The sequence below is a fragment of the Oryctolagus cuniculus genome, chromosome 4, assembly GCF_051225735.1.
Source record: "Oryctolagus cuniculus isolate XC-2025 breed Fujian yellow rabbit chromosome 4, ASM5122573v1, whole genome shotgun sequence".
Taxonomy (NCBI): domain Eukaryota; kingdom Metazoa; phylum Chordata; class Mammalia; order Lagomorpha; family Leporidae; genus Oryctolagus; species Oryctolagus cuniculus.
This window is the reverse complement of record NC_142870.1, coordinates 103,991,208-104,007,500: the sequence shown is the minus strand read 5'-3', so window position 1 is coordinate 104,007,500 and position 16,293 is coordinate 103,991,208. Positions and strand designations below refer to the sequence as shown.

At 34.4% G+C, this 16,293-nt stretch overlaps 1 protein-coding gene across 9 annotated transcripts in view; it reads left to right on the top strand.

Annotated features, from left to right (window-relative positions):
* Positions 1 to 15,046, top strand: part of NAALADL2 (N-acetylated alpha-linked acidic dipeptidase like 2) — a 1,439,631-nt gene extending 1,424,585 nt beyond the window's left edge. For 8 of the 9 annotated variants that reach the window (XM_070072494.2, XM_070072500.2, XM_089330911.1 and 5 more), the window contains one exon: positions 8,163 to 15,046. In XM_070072494.2, the coding sequence (XP_069928595.2) occupies positions 8,163 to 8,361 (199 nt within the window). In that variant the 3' untranslated portion in view covers positions 8,362 to 15,046. The remainder of the gene's footprint in view (positions 1 to 8,162) is intronic. The other variant, XM_089330910.1, reaches the window with a different exon arrangement.
* Positions 15,047 to 16,293: the final 1,247 nt, after the last annotated feature.

Below are 16,293 nucleotides of genomic sequence, written 5' to 3'. Positions count from 1 at the left end.
GCTCTCACACAGAAATCAACAAACAATAAATGCTGGTGAGGATGTAGGGAAAAATGTACCCTAATTAACTGTTGGTGGCAATGCAAACTCTTGCAGGCATTGTGGAAGACAATATGGAGATACCTCAGAAATCTGAAAACAGATCTACCATATCACCCAACAATCCCTCTCCTGGGAATTCACCCAAGGGAAATGAAATCAGCAGATGAAAGAGTTATTGGCACCCCCATGTTGTTTGTAGCTCAGTTCACAATAGCTAAGATATGGAATCAACTCAGATGTTCATCAACTGGATAAGGAAATTATGGTAGATGTATTCTATGGAATACTACTCAGAGGTTAAAAAAAAAAGAAATTCTGTATTTTGTAATAAAATGAATGTAACTGGAAAACATTATACTTAGTGCAATTAGCCAGTCTCCAAAACACAAATACCATACGTTTTCCCTGATCTGTGATAACTAATAGAATATCTAAAATATGATGTATAGGAATGAAATTAACATTTTGAGACTTGGTGATTATTTACAGTTCTTGTCTCTACTGTTGAGGAATAGCTTTTTTAAAAAAAATTTCCTACTTACTGTAGGGTTAATCTTATCATTATAAAATAAACTGAAAATAGATCTTTGTAAAAATTAAGAGTAGGAATAGGAGGAAGAAGAGTGGGAGCATGGGCAGGAGGGAAGGTGTGGTGGGAAGTATCACTATGTTCCTAAATCTATATATGTGAAATGAATGAAATGTGTATAACTTAATAAAATCTTAACAAATTCAACAGATATGGAAGTAACTTCTATCTCTCAGTGGAATAAGCTACACAGATGTATTATAAAAGAGTCTACATACAGAAATGGGGATAATTGTAGCCATTTTTGCAAACAAGCTATCATACATCTTTCTTCATCAATTGTCTGGAGCATGAGTTTAGGCTTGCTAGTATCAATAATGATATTAGTTTTGATTTTGTTTTTCCTAGGATAAGCCAAATTCAAATTTAGCTAAAAGGATATATTTGCAATAAGTGGTGTAGTCATGTATTTTGTGAATTTTCAAGGATGTAATATGCAAATCAAATAATCTCTTCTAATGATGATTTAAATACAATAATCCATTGTTAACTATGGAGTATAGTAGTTATAGTCCCTAAAAGAATTAACAATTGTAAAAAAAATTAGGCTAGCTGGCCTCTCCTCTGTGCACTCATCGTGTAAACACAGTCAGTGTTGAAAGGTGTGACTTGTTACTTCTGTGATTTCATTTTGAAGTTTCTCAGCACGTGGTACAATGAAAGCTCATTCAGTTTTACAGTGGGTGGCATCTTGTGCCCCTGGTTGAGTTTAGAAGGAACATTTGAAAGAGACTCAGCATTTCCAACATCAATTCACTAATTCACTCATTCGGAAGTGACTCATGAAGATTTTAGATGTCTTTGTTTCAATATTCATGTTTCTCCAGTTTTCTTTTGCCTTACTTGGTTGAAAGGAAAAGATTTGTCAGCAGAGTGAAGGTATTTCATCTCCTTCAGTGTTGCTGCTGGGAGTTATTAATTAGGTTTCTGAGTTTGGCACTGTTCTTTCCTGGTCACCGTGATGTGTCATTGAAACAGACCCATTAAAATGAGTGATGTGTGTTGTAATTTCATTAGTGTCATCAATAATGTATTACACTTTCCTTTTAGTAGTCTCTTTGTGTTGTGTGTGGGTCAGGATGACTGTATGAATTACATTTATAAGATCCAAATTGTTACAGATGAAGGAAGATAGGCATGAGGGTGAATTAATGTTATTTTAAACACGATAACTTCTAAAATGATTTCAATTAAATAATATTTTAATTAGGTCTGATGTCTCTTCATGCCATGCTGAGATCCATGTTGTGTGTATGCAAATAGGGTGGTGATTTATTGAATGAAAACTGTCTAACAGACTTTTTTTTTTTCCTGCGGGGAAACTTCTGAATTAGACTAAAGCAGGTGGTATGGAAGAGAAGCAAATGGTTCACTAGGGAATATCAAGTGTGCGTTTGTAAAGGGCAGATCTGGACATGGAAACCCGCATTGTTTATTTTCTTGCTTCCTTCACCACATTTTCCTGGTGCACATGGCCTTTTTGAGTGGCTGTTGGTTGATTGCCAGACTGCCCTATTCTTAAAATCATGGGTGCATAATTGTGATAAGAGACTTATTTGGGCACTCTTAATCTACTGTGTGCTATTGAAATGCTTCAGCTCCATCTGACTGAGTTCAGTTTGGTGAGAATACTCAGAGCTTTTTCTTTAGAAGCTTTTATCAGAAGAATCAATCCAATTGAAATATCTCAAAAGGATGAAGCACGGACACATTAAAAATGGCAAATAGTTTTTCTTCTACACATGATTTTGGGATAGTTAGGGTTAATGGTTTACTAACTAAGTATGTTCCCAGATTAAGAAATATATGGGAATATATGTGATGAATTGTAAACTATGGATTTTGTTTTGTTTCAGTCTTCCATTCAAATATTAAAAGTAAAATTATATAATGCTACTTTTTCAGAAAGGTCTCCAAATACAAAATTCATTGTGTGTGATCAGGAAGCTAAATCATTTTTAATATACAAAAGAGAAATTAGAAAAGATGAGCTACTTCTGATCAGTAGGAGAAATGACCTTTCTCATGAAAATGTTAGAAGATTATTTTTGTAATCCCAAATTTGTTTTTAAAATAATATAATCTGTTGGGGAGAAAAGTGTATTCCTACTATTATAATAAAGATCAACTAATGTGTGATGTATCAACAGCTATCCAAATAAAGATTTCTCTTAAAATTAAGATGAAGGAATCCTAGCCACTTAGATTGAACTACAACTTCTGTATGTATAGTTTTATGTTTATTTGTATCCAATTTGGGTAGAAATGAATTGTTTATCTTACATAATAACTTGCCACAAATCTACTACTTGAATAATGTAGCATATGGAAAATATGTTTAGCTCCTTGTAGAATTTTATCTTCCAAAAAAGAGACGCATTTCTGTTCACTTGGTTCATTTACAGTGATTATAAAAGCATGCTACTATCTTGCTTACTATTTAGGAAAAGCAAGTTCTGGCGTATTCTAGACTCCATTGCATTGGTCTTTAAGAAGGACTGTGCTCCGATTTTCAGTTTAATATTAAAAAATAGTATTTCTTGTGCTTTAGAAAAATGGGCAGATTAAGGTATAGTTTTACTCTTCTACATTATATCTCTTCTGGATATTTTATGATAAATATGGCTAAAATTTTGTATAAATGTGTTAGTGGCAGCCTCTACTTACATGAATTGCCATTGAGAAATTAATCCTGTAACTATTATGAGTATTTTTTAATATCATCCTAACACTAAATTGAATCTTAATGATGTATAATTATTTAATAACATATACTATGTATATAGGAATATACTTTATGCAACTGGATTTTAAAATTGTGGAAATGTCACTATAATGGCCTGAGAATTTGTAAACATACTCTGCATAATATACTAATTGCAGTGGTACAACTTATTTAAGGAGAAGACATTGATAACTATGGTTATAACAGGATTTTGTTGTTTTTTTTTTATCATGCAAAGGAATATATAATTAAGGAATGGAAATATTTAGTAAACATTTTGGAAATATCTATTGCAGTATTAAATTCTAGAAATATATTTTCCAAGAAATGACTCATAATTAAACCTGAAACTGCTAGAATTTGACATTATAAATATTATGAAATATAATTAAATTTTAATTACACTAATTTAGCTTTTTGTGGTAAAAAGGTATAAGATTCCTACATAGAGTACTTTTTTAAAAGGTATTTACTAATATGTTATGTTCTCAGAGTCACAGCAAATGCATGGTAATTACTATAAATTACTATACCATGATCCTCATCAATTCTCATATCAATGTGATCCATCTCAAATTGATTTTTATATATGATGAGACATAGAGATCTAGTTTCATTCTTCTACATGTATACACCTAACTTTTCTAGAACCATTTATTGAATATATTATACTTTCTCCAATGTGTGGTTTGGGCACTTTTGTAAAAATCCTTTGACTGTATAGGGATTAATTTCGGGTTTAATTTCTGGGTTCTTTCTTCTGTTCCCTAGACCTAGGTGTTGATTTTATGCAAGTATTGTGCTGTTTTAATTACTATAGCTTTCTTTTTTTTTTAAGATTTATTTATTTATTTGAGAGGCAGAATTACAGACAGAGTCTTCCATTCACTGGTTCACTCCCCAAATAGCTACAATGGCAGGAGCTTAGCCAATCAGAAGCCAGAAGCCAGGAGCTTCTTCCTGGTTTTCCACGCCAGTGCAGGGGCCCAAGAACTTGGGGCACCCTCTACTTCTTTCCCAGGCCATCAGCAGGGAGCTGAATTGGAAGTGGAGCAGCCGGGACTCAAAACCCTGCCTATATGGGATGCAGGCACCACAGGCAGATGCTTAACCCACTATGCTACAGTGCCAGCACCTACTATAGCTTTCTATAGCTTTGAAATCCGTGATTGTGATGCCTCCAGTTTGACTTTTTTTTTTTTTTTTTTTCAGAGGATCCCTTTGGATATTCTGGGTCTTCTGAGATTCCATATAAGTTTTAGGAGTGTTTTTCTCTAATTCTGTCAGGAATGTCACTGGCATACTGATGGGGATTGCATTGAATTTGTAGATTAGTAATTATAGACATTTTAATGATATTAATTCTTCCAATCCATGAACAAGGAATAGTTTTCTGTTTTTTTTGTGTGTGTGTGGGTGCCCTAGATGACTTCTTTCATCAGTGTTTTCTAATTTTCATTACAGAGATTTTTCCCTTCTTTGGTTAAACTTATTCCTAAATACTTGATTTTTTGTTGCTATGTGAATGCAGTTTATTTCTTGATTTCTCTTTCCCTGAGTTCATCATTAGTATATAAAGAAACTACTGATTTTTTTTTTTTTGACAGGCAGAGTTAGAGAGTGAGAGAGAGAGAGAGACAGAGAGAAAGGTCTTCCTTCCATTGGTTCACCCCCCAAATGGCCGCCATGGCCAGTGCACTGCACCAATCCGAAGCCAGAGCCAGGTGCTTCCTCCTGGTCTCCCATGCGGGTGCAGATGCCCAAGGACTTGGGTCTTCCTCCACTGCACTCCCGGGCCACAGCAGAGAGCTGGACTGGAAGAGGAGCAACCGGGACAGAATCCGGCACCCCAACCGGGACTAGAAACCACTGATTTTTGTTTGTTGATTTTGTAAACTTCAACTTAACTAAATTGGTTTATCAGTTCTAACAGCTTTTTGATGGAATATTTAGGTTTTGCTATATACAACATCATGTCATCTACAAACAGGTGTATTTTGACTTCTTCCTTTTCAATTTTGATGCCCTTTATTTCTTTCTCCTCCATTATTGATTTTACTAATACTTCCAGTACTGTATTGAATAGAGTGGTGAAAGTGGACGTCCTTATCTTATTCCAGATCTAGTATCATTCTGTATGATATTGGCAGATGGTTTTTCATATACAAACTTTATAATTTTGAGATATGTTCTTCTATGCCTACTTTGGGAGATTTTTTTTCTTTGTGAAGGAATGCAGGTCTCCTACAATCACAGGGAGGAGGGGATCCATTCTCAGCCTCCCTCAACCATTCAAAGAGCCATGGTGATTCTTTTTTTTTTTTTTTTTTTTGAAGATTTTTTTGTTGTTGTTTATTTGACAGGTAGAGTTACAGACAGTGAGACAGAGAGACAGAGAGAAAGGTCTTCCTTCCGTTGGTTCACTCCCCAAATGGCCGCCACAGCCAGCATGCTGCACTGATCCAAAGCCAGGAGCCAGGTGCTTCCTCCTAGTCTCCCATGTGGTTGCAAGCCCAAGGACCTGGGCTATCCTCCACTGCCCTTCGGGGCCACAGCAGAGAGCTGGACTGGAAGAGGAGCAACCGGGACTAGAACCTGGCACCCATACGGGATGCCGGCGCCACAGGCAGAGGATTAACCTAGTGCGCCACCGTGCCGGCCCCAGAGCCATGGTGTTTCTAATGCCGTCTGCCTAACCAGTAGTGGTTGGTCAGTGCTCTTGGCAAGTTGAGTCCAAGCACCATGATAGATTGAGAGGGAGATGGGAGATTCTCAGATCTAAGTGGGTGCCCTGCCCCCCGTCAAATACAAGCCAGACTCAAAGTCAGCGGGGACCATGGATTTATCCCTCCAATAAAATTCCCAAGTCACATGTGGACTGGAGCAGCCCCTATTTGCCTTATTAAGAAGACATTTCCTCCCTGCTGTTGATTGGGTGCCTTGCTCCAAGAATATGGCTTCTCCAGCTGCTGGCTGTTTGAGTCACCAGTGGTTTCCTGCTAATTGCTGCGTGATTGTAATGCCCCTGCTGCGCCACAGTGTCTCTCTTCCTTTTGTAGAATTTCCACTGCAAACTCTTCTCCAGCTGTCCTCTGGGAATGCAGTTCCTCTTCCTTTCTTCTGTTATCTTCGTGTGCTCAGAATCAGCATGTCTTTTCCCTATTCTGCCATCTTGGAAGTGGGGAAAACTCTTATTTAAATTGTTGTATTTTGGGAAGAAGAACAAAGATTTTCTGAGTACAAAGTTCTTCATATTTCCTCAAGGTGTTTAATAAAGCAGCTTCATATTTATCAGTTGTGTACCTTATTGCCAATTGACGTCTTCTTCACCTGGAAAAGTGGCTTGCTGCAATTGTATGTATGGACATAGATGGTACATTTCCCAGGCCAGGTAACCAAATCAACAGATGACGAGGCAAGTGGATTCTTCCCTATTGTCAAAGCAGTTAAATCCTGCTCTTTTTGTTCACCTGTGGACTGCAGAGCCCCTGTGCTCTATGTAAGTTCATTATACAAAGGAATTCAATTATTTACATATCTACCTCTTACATATACCATGGAATATCAACTACTTCACCTAACCTGGGTTGAGAATAAACCAATAATTAGGTAATCTATAACTTTCTGCTGAAATATGCCTCTATTTATGAATGAGTTTAATTAAAATGACTATTATACATTTTCCCAACCAAATTCCCCCTTTTCAATAATTCAGCTAAGATACCAGGCATCATCTTAGCATTATACACAACATATTTGTAAGAAGATAGTATTCTAAATGCCAAATACATACAAAAGAAAAGAGAATAGTATAAGGAATTCCATCACTCAGGTTCAACAATTATTAACTAGTGGTCAATCATATTCCATGTTACTACTTCATCCTCCTTGGTGCCTTTAAATTTTTTGAAGCAAATTCTAGGTGTAATGACATTTTATTTGTAAACATTACTGTATGTATTTGCAGAAGAGAAGGTTACTTTTAGAAAACAAATTGATGATACCTAAAATATCAACAATTCCTTAGTATCACCCAATAGTCAATTAGTATTTAAGTCTGTACTGCTTATATTTTGTGTGTTTGTATAATATCCTGCTAAGGACTATACTTTGTGACTAGTTAATATGTTTCTTGAAGTCTAGAGCAGTATTTCTCAATTTTGCTTCATTAGGTATCTTTTATCAATGCCTGCAGACATTTTTGGTGTTTACTAAAGATGGGTGCTATTGATGTCTACTGTGTGGAGGTCAAGGATACAGCTAAGCATCCTCCAATGCACAAGACAGCTATCAGAAAAAAAAGAATTATCTGATCAAAAATGTCAAAAGGGCAAGATTGAGAAACTGATATATAGGTTCCTCTTTCACATATTTGTTTATTTGTAATTCATTTGTTGAATAAATGAGGTCATTTGTCCTAGAGTTTCCTATAATCTGTGTGTGGTTGATGACATACAGTAGTATCCTTTAGCATATTTCGCTGCCCCTCCTTGTGTTTATTGGCAGTCAGAACGATGTAAGTTGTAAGAACTAAAAGCTTTTTCAGATTAAGATTCAGTTTTTTAGCAAATCTCCTTCATTCTATTTCATACAGTTGTATACTTCCACCAGGAGTGTGATTATCTCTCTCATCAATATGGGTAACTATTGATGATCAATGCCAGTATTGATTAGTTGACTAGGTGTTCAACAATAGTTAAATTGCATTTTTTTGTAATTTATTTTTCATTTATAATGAATATCATTGCTTCTTATAAATATTCATTATCATGTTTGATATTTACACACCCCTGTATCTTTTTCCAGAAACATCCTGTACCATGTTGATGAGAAGACAAGGCAGTTTTCATTACTGGTGGAGGCTTGGGAACACTGCAAGCCACTTGCATCAAATGAGACATTTCAAGAAGCCCTGTCAGAGGTGTTGAACAGCATTAATTCAGCTCAGGTTTACTTCAAAGCAGGACTTGATGTGTTTGAGAGTGTCTTGGTTGAGAAGAACTGAGGAAATGCTCAGCATTTTAAAAAGTTTGTTTACAATTCCACAAGCTAGAGCTCTAATCTGACCAGATTTTCTGAAAATGAAGATTTTTCTCCCCAATGGCTTTTTGACAAGTATAAAGCTATTATTACATTGTATTTTTAATGTACATATAAAAGAGCATTTTGCACATTTAATATTTTTCTTATACCTACATTCGAATATAAAAAAGCAAGTTATTGAAATAAGATTTATCTATTAAAAAGAAGTCTGCTGTATTTTTATATGTATAGACAATTGGGGGTAGGGGGAAGTTCCAAGTTCTGAACAATATTCATGCCTATGGACAGAACACATAAGAACACAGTTATTCCCTGTGATAGAGCAATTAATGACCTAGTTTCTGTCATAGAAATTGCAAGGTGATATGGTTTCAGATTACTTTCACTAGTAAGTGTTCAATATGAAAAATTCAAGTATTCTGACTGATTGGTTGCCCCAAACCACTTTGAATGTTTCTATTTTATGAAATGAAGTTCCTTTTCTTAACATAACTAGATGTAGTAATACACTGGTTATGAAATTGTATTTTTTAAGTATTAATGAAAAAAGAGCTATAAACATTCCAGGGGAAAATCTCAAGGTAACTGCACAGAGTAATTTAAATGTAAATTTTTTCCTAACAACTTATAAGATGACTAGCTTTGAAACCCCTAATTTGCCTCAGTTGATTTTGCAAGAATTTCAGGAGTGATGTATATCTTATGAGGGAGAAAATATTTATTTCTTTTTCTGTTGTTTCTGTTCATGGAACCATTGAAAGAGAGGCAACTCCCAAATGAAAGTGTCTCACATTGCTTCTTGTATCTTTTCTGAAACTGTTTGCTGTAGAGTCAGTTTTCACAGAGTACTATATCATTTCCATAGGAAAGTTGTGAAGTTTCTTTTTGAAAACACAAACTACCTTCAAAAGCATCAAAGTGCTATTTCTACCACAGACCAAAAAAATTTATTATGAAAGAAAGAGTTGTTTTTATCAATGAAAAACACATTAATTCTGTTCATTAATCTTAGTTGTTACTAAGATGAAAATGTGGAAAATATTCATCCTTCTAATTTCAAGTAGAAAATGCAGTGGTAGTATAAGAGTGTGTCTCTCAAAACTTTAATTCTTCTCTCATTTGGAAAATTAATCTTTCCATATTGGCATTGTCATTGAATAGCCCTTGCACCCATTATTTCCTCAGATCCTAAAATTTTGCCTATTAGGCAACAGGTTAAACTTTTAGCTTACCTTTAGAAATTGATTTGAGAATATATTCTCTGGTATGGGATAAAGCAATTGCCCTTAGGAAACATATCCTTGAAATATTTCATATGATTTTTTCTGCTTAATTCAATACTCACCTATCCCCATTACATCCTAGTGAGCCATGTTACACAGTCCCTATATGTCTAAATATGCATTTTTATGGATGAGAATATACCTAATCTTAGTTTAAAAGAAAACTATAGTTGAAGGAAAATAATTACTCTATATTGATTAATTGATTTATAAGAGTAAGCTGTTCCTATCAAACAAAATATTTTTATGTGCAAGACAAAGTAGAGAATCCAGGCGATTACCTAGATAATTCAAGCAGAAAACCATTTTCTTCTGAATTGCCTATATACACATTTCTACATGTGAAATGAAGCAGCTGTAAGATTTTATTTTTCTAACCAACATACTTGTTTGAAAATTTTTGCCATGTTAAAAACTTTGTATGTGAAAGGGCTAAAAGGATCAGGATCTGACATGGATGATATTAGTGCCCTCTCTTGCTGTGCAAAAATGAACAGTGGAGACGTGGGAATGAACACCTAGACATGCATAGACCCAAATAATAGAAAGCCTTATACGTAAGAATCATACATATTTCATCAAAGGTCAGTGTCTTCATTCCAGTTCTTCATTTGGAGTTAAATTTAATACAAAATAGTGAACTATTTATCAGTTTGGTGGTTTATCATTTTTGAACAAATTCATAAATAAATCTACTCCCATAATATACAATAACATTAGGAGCATAAAATATTTCCCTTTTCATTTTTGTTTCAAGACTGTATACCTAGGTAAATCAAGCATGATTTCACTGATATTTATGATAATTTCATTATCCTCTACTCCTTACTTTTAAATAATATAGTATTTACTATTTGAAAACTGCAGTTAGCTATGGACTAAGATGTTATTTTTTTTTACTCTATTGAAGAGATTATATGAAGATTACAACAGAGATTCAACATCTTGACATCTCTGCAATAAAACTTAACTAGCAGTATTTCTGGCATGGTGTGACTATCAGAAAGTTCTTCCAAATTTATATCATTTCATTTTTTTCCTCCAATAGATGTAAGTTAGTAAAATCTTGGGCAAGTTAATAACAAGTGTTGTGTGAATTTCTCCTTCATCCATAGAATTGTGCAAAGAAACAACAGATCATAAATGATTATTCTCCCAAGAAAATGTGGCAAACATGTACTGCAGGTGGGGTAGCAGTGACATTCAGACCTTTATGGAAACGTGTTAACCTTAGAATTCAAAGCAAACCTTTGAGATATTCTAATCTAAGCATTAGGTTCTTGCCTTCATTCAGACAATACATTATCACTCCTAATGAGACAAGGTAAGCAAAGCTAAGTGATTACAAGACTTGTATGTGGTCTTTTTTTTTTTTTAATAGCAAAAATGCTGATGATTTTAAGCTTCTCTACTTTCTCATTCAGTGTATCTTGCCCTGTCCCCTGGGAACCAAGGGTATAGATGATCTTCCAATGCATTTTATGGAAGCAGCCATTCTATCAGGTATTGCTTGGGCCAGGACTGCTGCTTCGAATTCAAGGTTAGCTCATTCCCTGACTGTACCTGAAAAACAAAATTGTCTCAGGGAATCCAGGCAAGACACACACAGATTGGTACTAAGGAAGAAGTTAGGACAGTTTCTATATGACACCAGAAGTCAGGAAGGAGAAGAACATTGAGAAAGATTTTTTATAAGAGGACTTGTGAATTTAGCATTAAAATCTGCAGTCCAAACCATAGTTACTCAAAATGTGGAATTTGGGGACAGAATCCTAAAAATCTTCATCTTCAGATTTTCACATGCTTTTTAGGCATGTTGAACTTCAATTTTGTAATCTATATTACTCCCAAGTACTGGGCAAATTTTAGCAGGCAACAAGTCTAAAAAAAAATCACAATAACTAGTGGGACCTGAACTTTTCTATTAATGGGACCATTTTAAAAAAAGGAAAAATGGTGGACTCATCTTTAAGAAAAGGAATCAGATGCAGCTAACAGATCTACCTCCTATGTGTCAGGCACTGTTCTAGACTTTTCCCAGGTATTGTTTATTTTTTTCTCATTGAATTTGCACAACCCATTTGAAAAATGAGGAAATTACGTTGAGTGACTTGTCCTAAATTCCAAGATAGTAAAATACACCAAAGTACATTCCTGTTTGTTCCTGCTGGACACTCAAGTTTTCAATCCTGTGTTCTTCCCACTGGGTAGTGTTTTTCACATTGAGTACTACAGAAAACGTTAGAATACTTTCTTTCATTCCAGAAATGGATATAATTGAAAATTATAATGTATTTTTCTGTAAGTGATCAGACTATGCAGTTGCTATTTTCTTATAATGAATGAGTTTGAAGAAGAAAATGACTTCTTTCCCAATGAAAGTATCCCTCCCCAACAATGGTGTACATATGTACATATGTAAGTCTGAAGATATTTATAAAAAAGCTGAAAGTATGTACACCATCGCAGAATCTCCTGACAGCTACATTTACAAATAGATAAAAAGACCCAGATGCCACAGTCTCACAGGGCTCTCAAAAGGCCTATGGAAGTTCATGTTTTAGGTGTCATGACTTAGAATCCAAAGTTTTATGGCATTCTTTAAAATTCCAAATATTTAATTTTTAAGTAAAATATATAGCATATGGTAGCTTTTCCTGCTGGAAAGACAACTCACAAAAATAAAATAAGTGATCTATTACCATCTCACTAATGATGACCAAGTGTCTCTACCTCAAATGAAAAACTGAAATGGTTTGCCAAAAAAAAAAAAGTAGACCTTTGACTAAAATATGTTCATGAGACATTCTATGGTATGTGTAGGTATAAATAATTACTTGAACAATTAAGCTTTCTCTGAACATTACATATTGTCATCTCATTGGTTTAATAAGCTGTTTAAGCTCCTCAGCTTCACATTGGCTTACTAGAAAGGAGTTGTTTTAAACTGCCCACATATTCCAATAAATATATCAGCAACATAATGGTTTCATCCCAGAACTGCAGATACAGCCCAGGGGAAAAAAACAAATGAACAGCATGAGACTTAAAAGAAAAAAAAAGAAATACTCTTTTCAGACACACTAGTGAATTTCTAATTTTTTTTCTTTTTTTGGCAAGAGTTTAAACTTGTAACGTAAGGCCCAGAAGAATCAGTATGCCGAGAGAACTTAAAAAACTTCACAGAGTTCTAAGCACTCATTAACTGAATATGTTTAGTTGTGTTTGTTTCGTGCAATTCAGAATTTTAGGTGACATAAATTTGAGGAAGAGTAGAAAAGAAATCCACAAAATGTAGCTTTTCCTATTTTTCATCATGTCCACTCAATATTCTGTTTTATTTTCCTAGATACAATCTGAAACTGGGAGTAGACTTTTTTATTCACTGAGAAGTAATTTCAGTGTCTATCCATCTCAATTTGGACCTATCTGTTAATCAACCAGAGTTTTAGTTCCATAATACCTTTCCATTTTCCTTTGAAGTACCTTTAACATGCCTGGAACTGCCAAGAATCTGAGACCTTGCTTATTGTAAGGTGACATATTGCTTAAAGGCATTTATAATCCATATTCAGATCCAATCTAATTTAAGCAAAGGCTTAAATTGAAGTTGTTTCAGGTAGTATTTGAGGCAGAGAAGCTGCTTCCAACTTCAGTATTTCTGGCTAGATTATTTTGTTTGAATAATGCAGTTACATAATTATCTCTAACCAAAATGATAATTTTGATGTTTTCAGACAAACTCTGATCATCAAGGCCAAAGAAACACATGAATACTCTAATTTCTATTACTGGATTCAGACAAGAGTTAAGTCAGAAGCAATGGATTCAGTGACAATGTCTAGAAAAATGTTTAATGTGTGTGAACATAGACTACTAGTATTGGTCAGTTCCTTCAATGTTTTAAGCCAATAAGCACTGAGGTGACATTTCTCAGAGGGAAACAGATTTTATTTCCCAGGGACTAATTAATATGCACCACCTCAGTTCCCAAAAGACCACACAGGTGCCTGTGCTATGCCATATGTCATGTGCTGTATTCCTGCACGCACAAGAGATTAATATGCGATCATTATTATGAATTATTATGTTGCATTGCAGTTAATGTTGGTCTTTTGTTCTAATTAAAGTACAAACTTGGCATCTCACATGAAGCTTAGTTAGAGAAGTGAAGTTAGAGTTCCTATTTTAATGAACTACATATATTTTTCAATCAAAATGTGTAATTATTTAATTATTCAGCCCACTCAGTAATTACAATTCTCCAACTTATTCAACAAACTTTTATTCAATATGTTAACACACAGATGGCCACAGCTTGGTGTGTATTTTTTCCTTGGAATTTGTTAACCATTTTTGAATCATACTTTCAGTGTATGTGGTAGTGTTTTAGCAATCTTAATAATATATATTTTTTTACTTTTATATGAAGCTGCTGCAAATGCACTACCTTACTCTGAAAGTTAGAATAAAGTGCTATTACTCTACCAGGAAAATTTTATCATATGTCTTTAGTAAAAAACAAACACATAAACAAAATGCTTTACTACATCATTCCAAGTTGTCTGCAGGAAACAAAATCTGGAGATGGTTAAGTGTAGTTCACATAATTATATCCCAAAGATATTATAAATAATTATATTTAGCAGCTGGTCTAGGACTCTAATAAACAATTTAGTGTTTACATTTCAGACAGAAAGGTTTAGTGGCAAATACATCCACATGTACTCTAACTCGCCACTTGGAGAATATGAATACAATGTATACAATTGTAGTCATAAAAGAAATAAAAAGAATACTTTGAAGGACTAATTTCTTTTCTGTAGACATCTAGAGGATCAGCATGACATCTGGATATTAGTTTTTTATATTTATATATGTGTTTGTGATATTAATATACACCATGCATTTAATACTTTAATCATGTCTGCTATGTAGCAACATTTAGATATATAAGATTTTGTAGTAAGTAAAAGTTCTCAATGGTATAACATTTAAAAATATAGCCTTAAAGTGAAGAATGAAGATGAGCAAGGGAAGATTTGTAGATTCACTGTGGGTAAACTTTAGAGGATAATTTCAGCAAAGAAATGTGCTTTGATTAAAAACCAATGTCAATTAAGAGGTGTCCCAATTATTAAATTGCACTGTACTGTTTTAGTTGTTTGTTCAAAATAATTTGATTATCATCTGTGATTCAGAAATATTTCATTGTACAGAAATTTTCACTGTTATTCTTCTAATTGATTTTTAATGGCATTAATTTAGAGGCATGAGTCTGTAGTGTTATTATTGTATAGTGTTGAGTGTTTCATTTTTATAATGTTTGAATGCTCATCATAAATGTAGTGATTTTTATGTTTATCTCAAGTGTGATCTCAATTTTTTTCCATAACTTCATTTGTTTCTTAACATGACTCAGTATGCAGCTTATCTAGGAAAGTATGTTGTGATGTGGAGTTATAAAAAAATAGATGGTGATACTACATCTATTAAGGATAAACTGAAGAGTTTATGTCAATTGCTTAAATATTTGCACATAATTAAAAATAATACAATGAAATGAAGGCATCTTTTTGACAACATGTTCTGAATCATATATGCAACGAATATGTACATTGAAATGGTAATTTTTAAAACATTCATTTAAAATTACAGATGAAAATGATTGCTATACTGCATTTTTAATTATAAAATATATTATATTTGAAGCATACAAACTTGGTTATTAATATATTTTATTAATGAATTATTTTTACACCATATACATCAGACCTAAGTAGGATATTCCCTTGTTTATGGAACTCTCCATATGGTTTTAACATCTTTTTTCTTCTTTTGGTCCTCCATTTTTTTCCTTGAAAATTAGACATCATATTGGTTCTTTAATTTGGAGCTTTTGACAAAGTCAAATATCAGGTAATATTATCTGTATCAACTCTAGGGCTAAAGAGATGTATTTCCCTCATTTGCTTAAAAAAATGCTTTCAGGAGTGTGCCTTTAATATACCAGTTAAGATGCCTGCATCTCATTAGATTGCCAGGTTCCATTCCCAGGTCTGCTACTGGCTCCTGCTTCCTGCTAATGCAATCCTTGAGAAAGGGCGATAATAGCTCAAGTGATTGGTTCCTTCCACTCATATGGGAGAGTCAGGTTGGATTCAAGAATCATGGTTTTGGCTCTAGCCAGGGGCTGTTGAAGGGATTTGGTAAGTAAACCATCGGAAGCAAAATTTCCCTTTCTGCTTCTCTCTCTCCCAATCTCAAACCCAGATAAATAATAAGAATTATTTTAAGATGCTGTCAGTTATTTATCACACAGATAGATAGGGATCTCTATTGCATGTGTAGCAGGTTTTGTCAATTATTTAATTCATTAAACACTTACTAACAGCTTATTCTAGACCAGACATGCTATTGGGTACTGGAGATATGAGGATGATAAGAATATTTCTGGCCGGCGCCACAGCTCAATAGGCTAATCCTCCACCTAGCGGCACCAGCACATCGGGTTCTAGTCCCGGTCGGAGCGCTGGATTCTGTCCTGGTTGCTCCTCTTCCAGGCCAACTCTCTGCTGTGGCCCGGGAGTGCAGTGGAGGATGGCCCAACT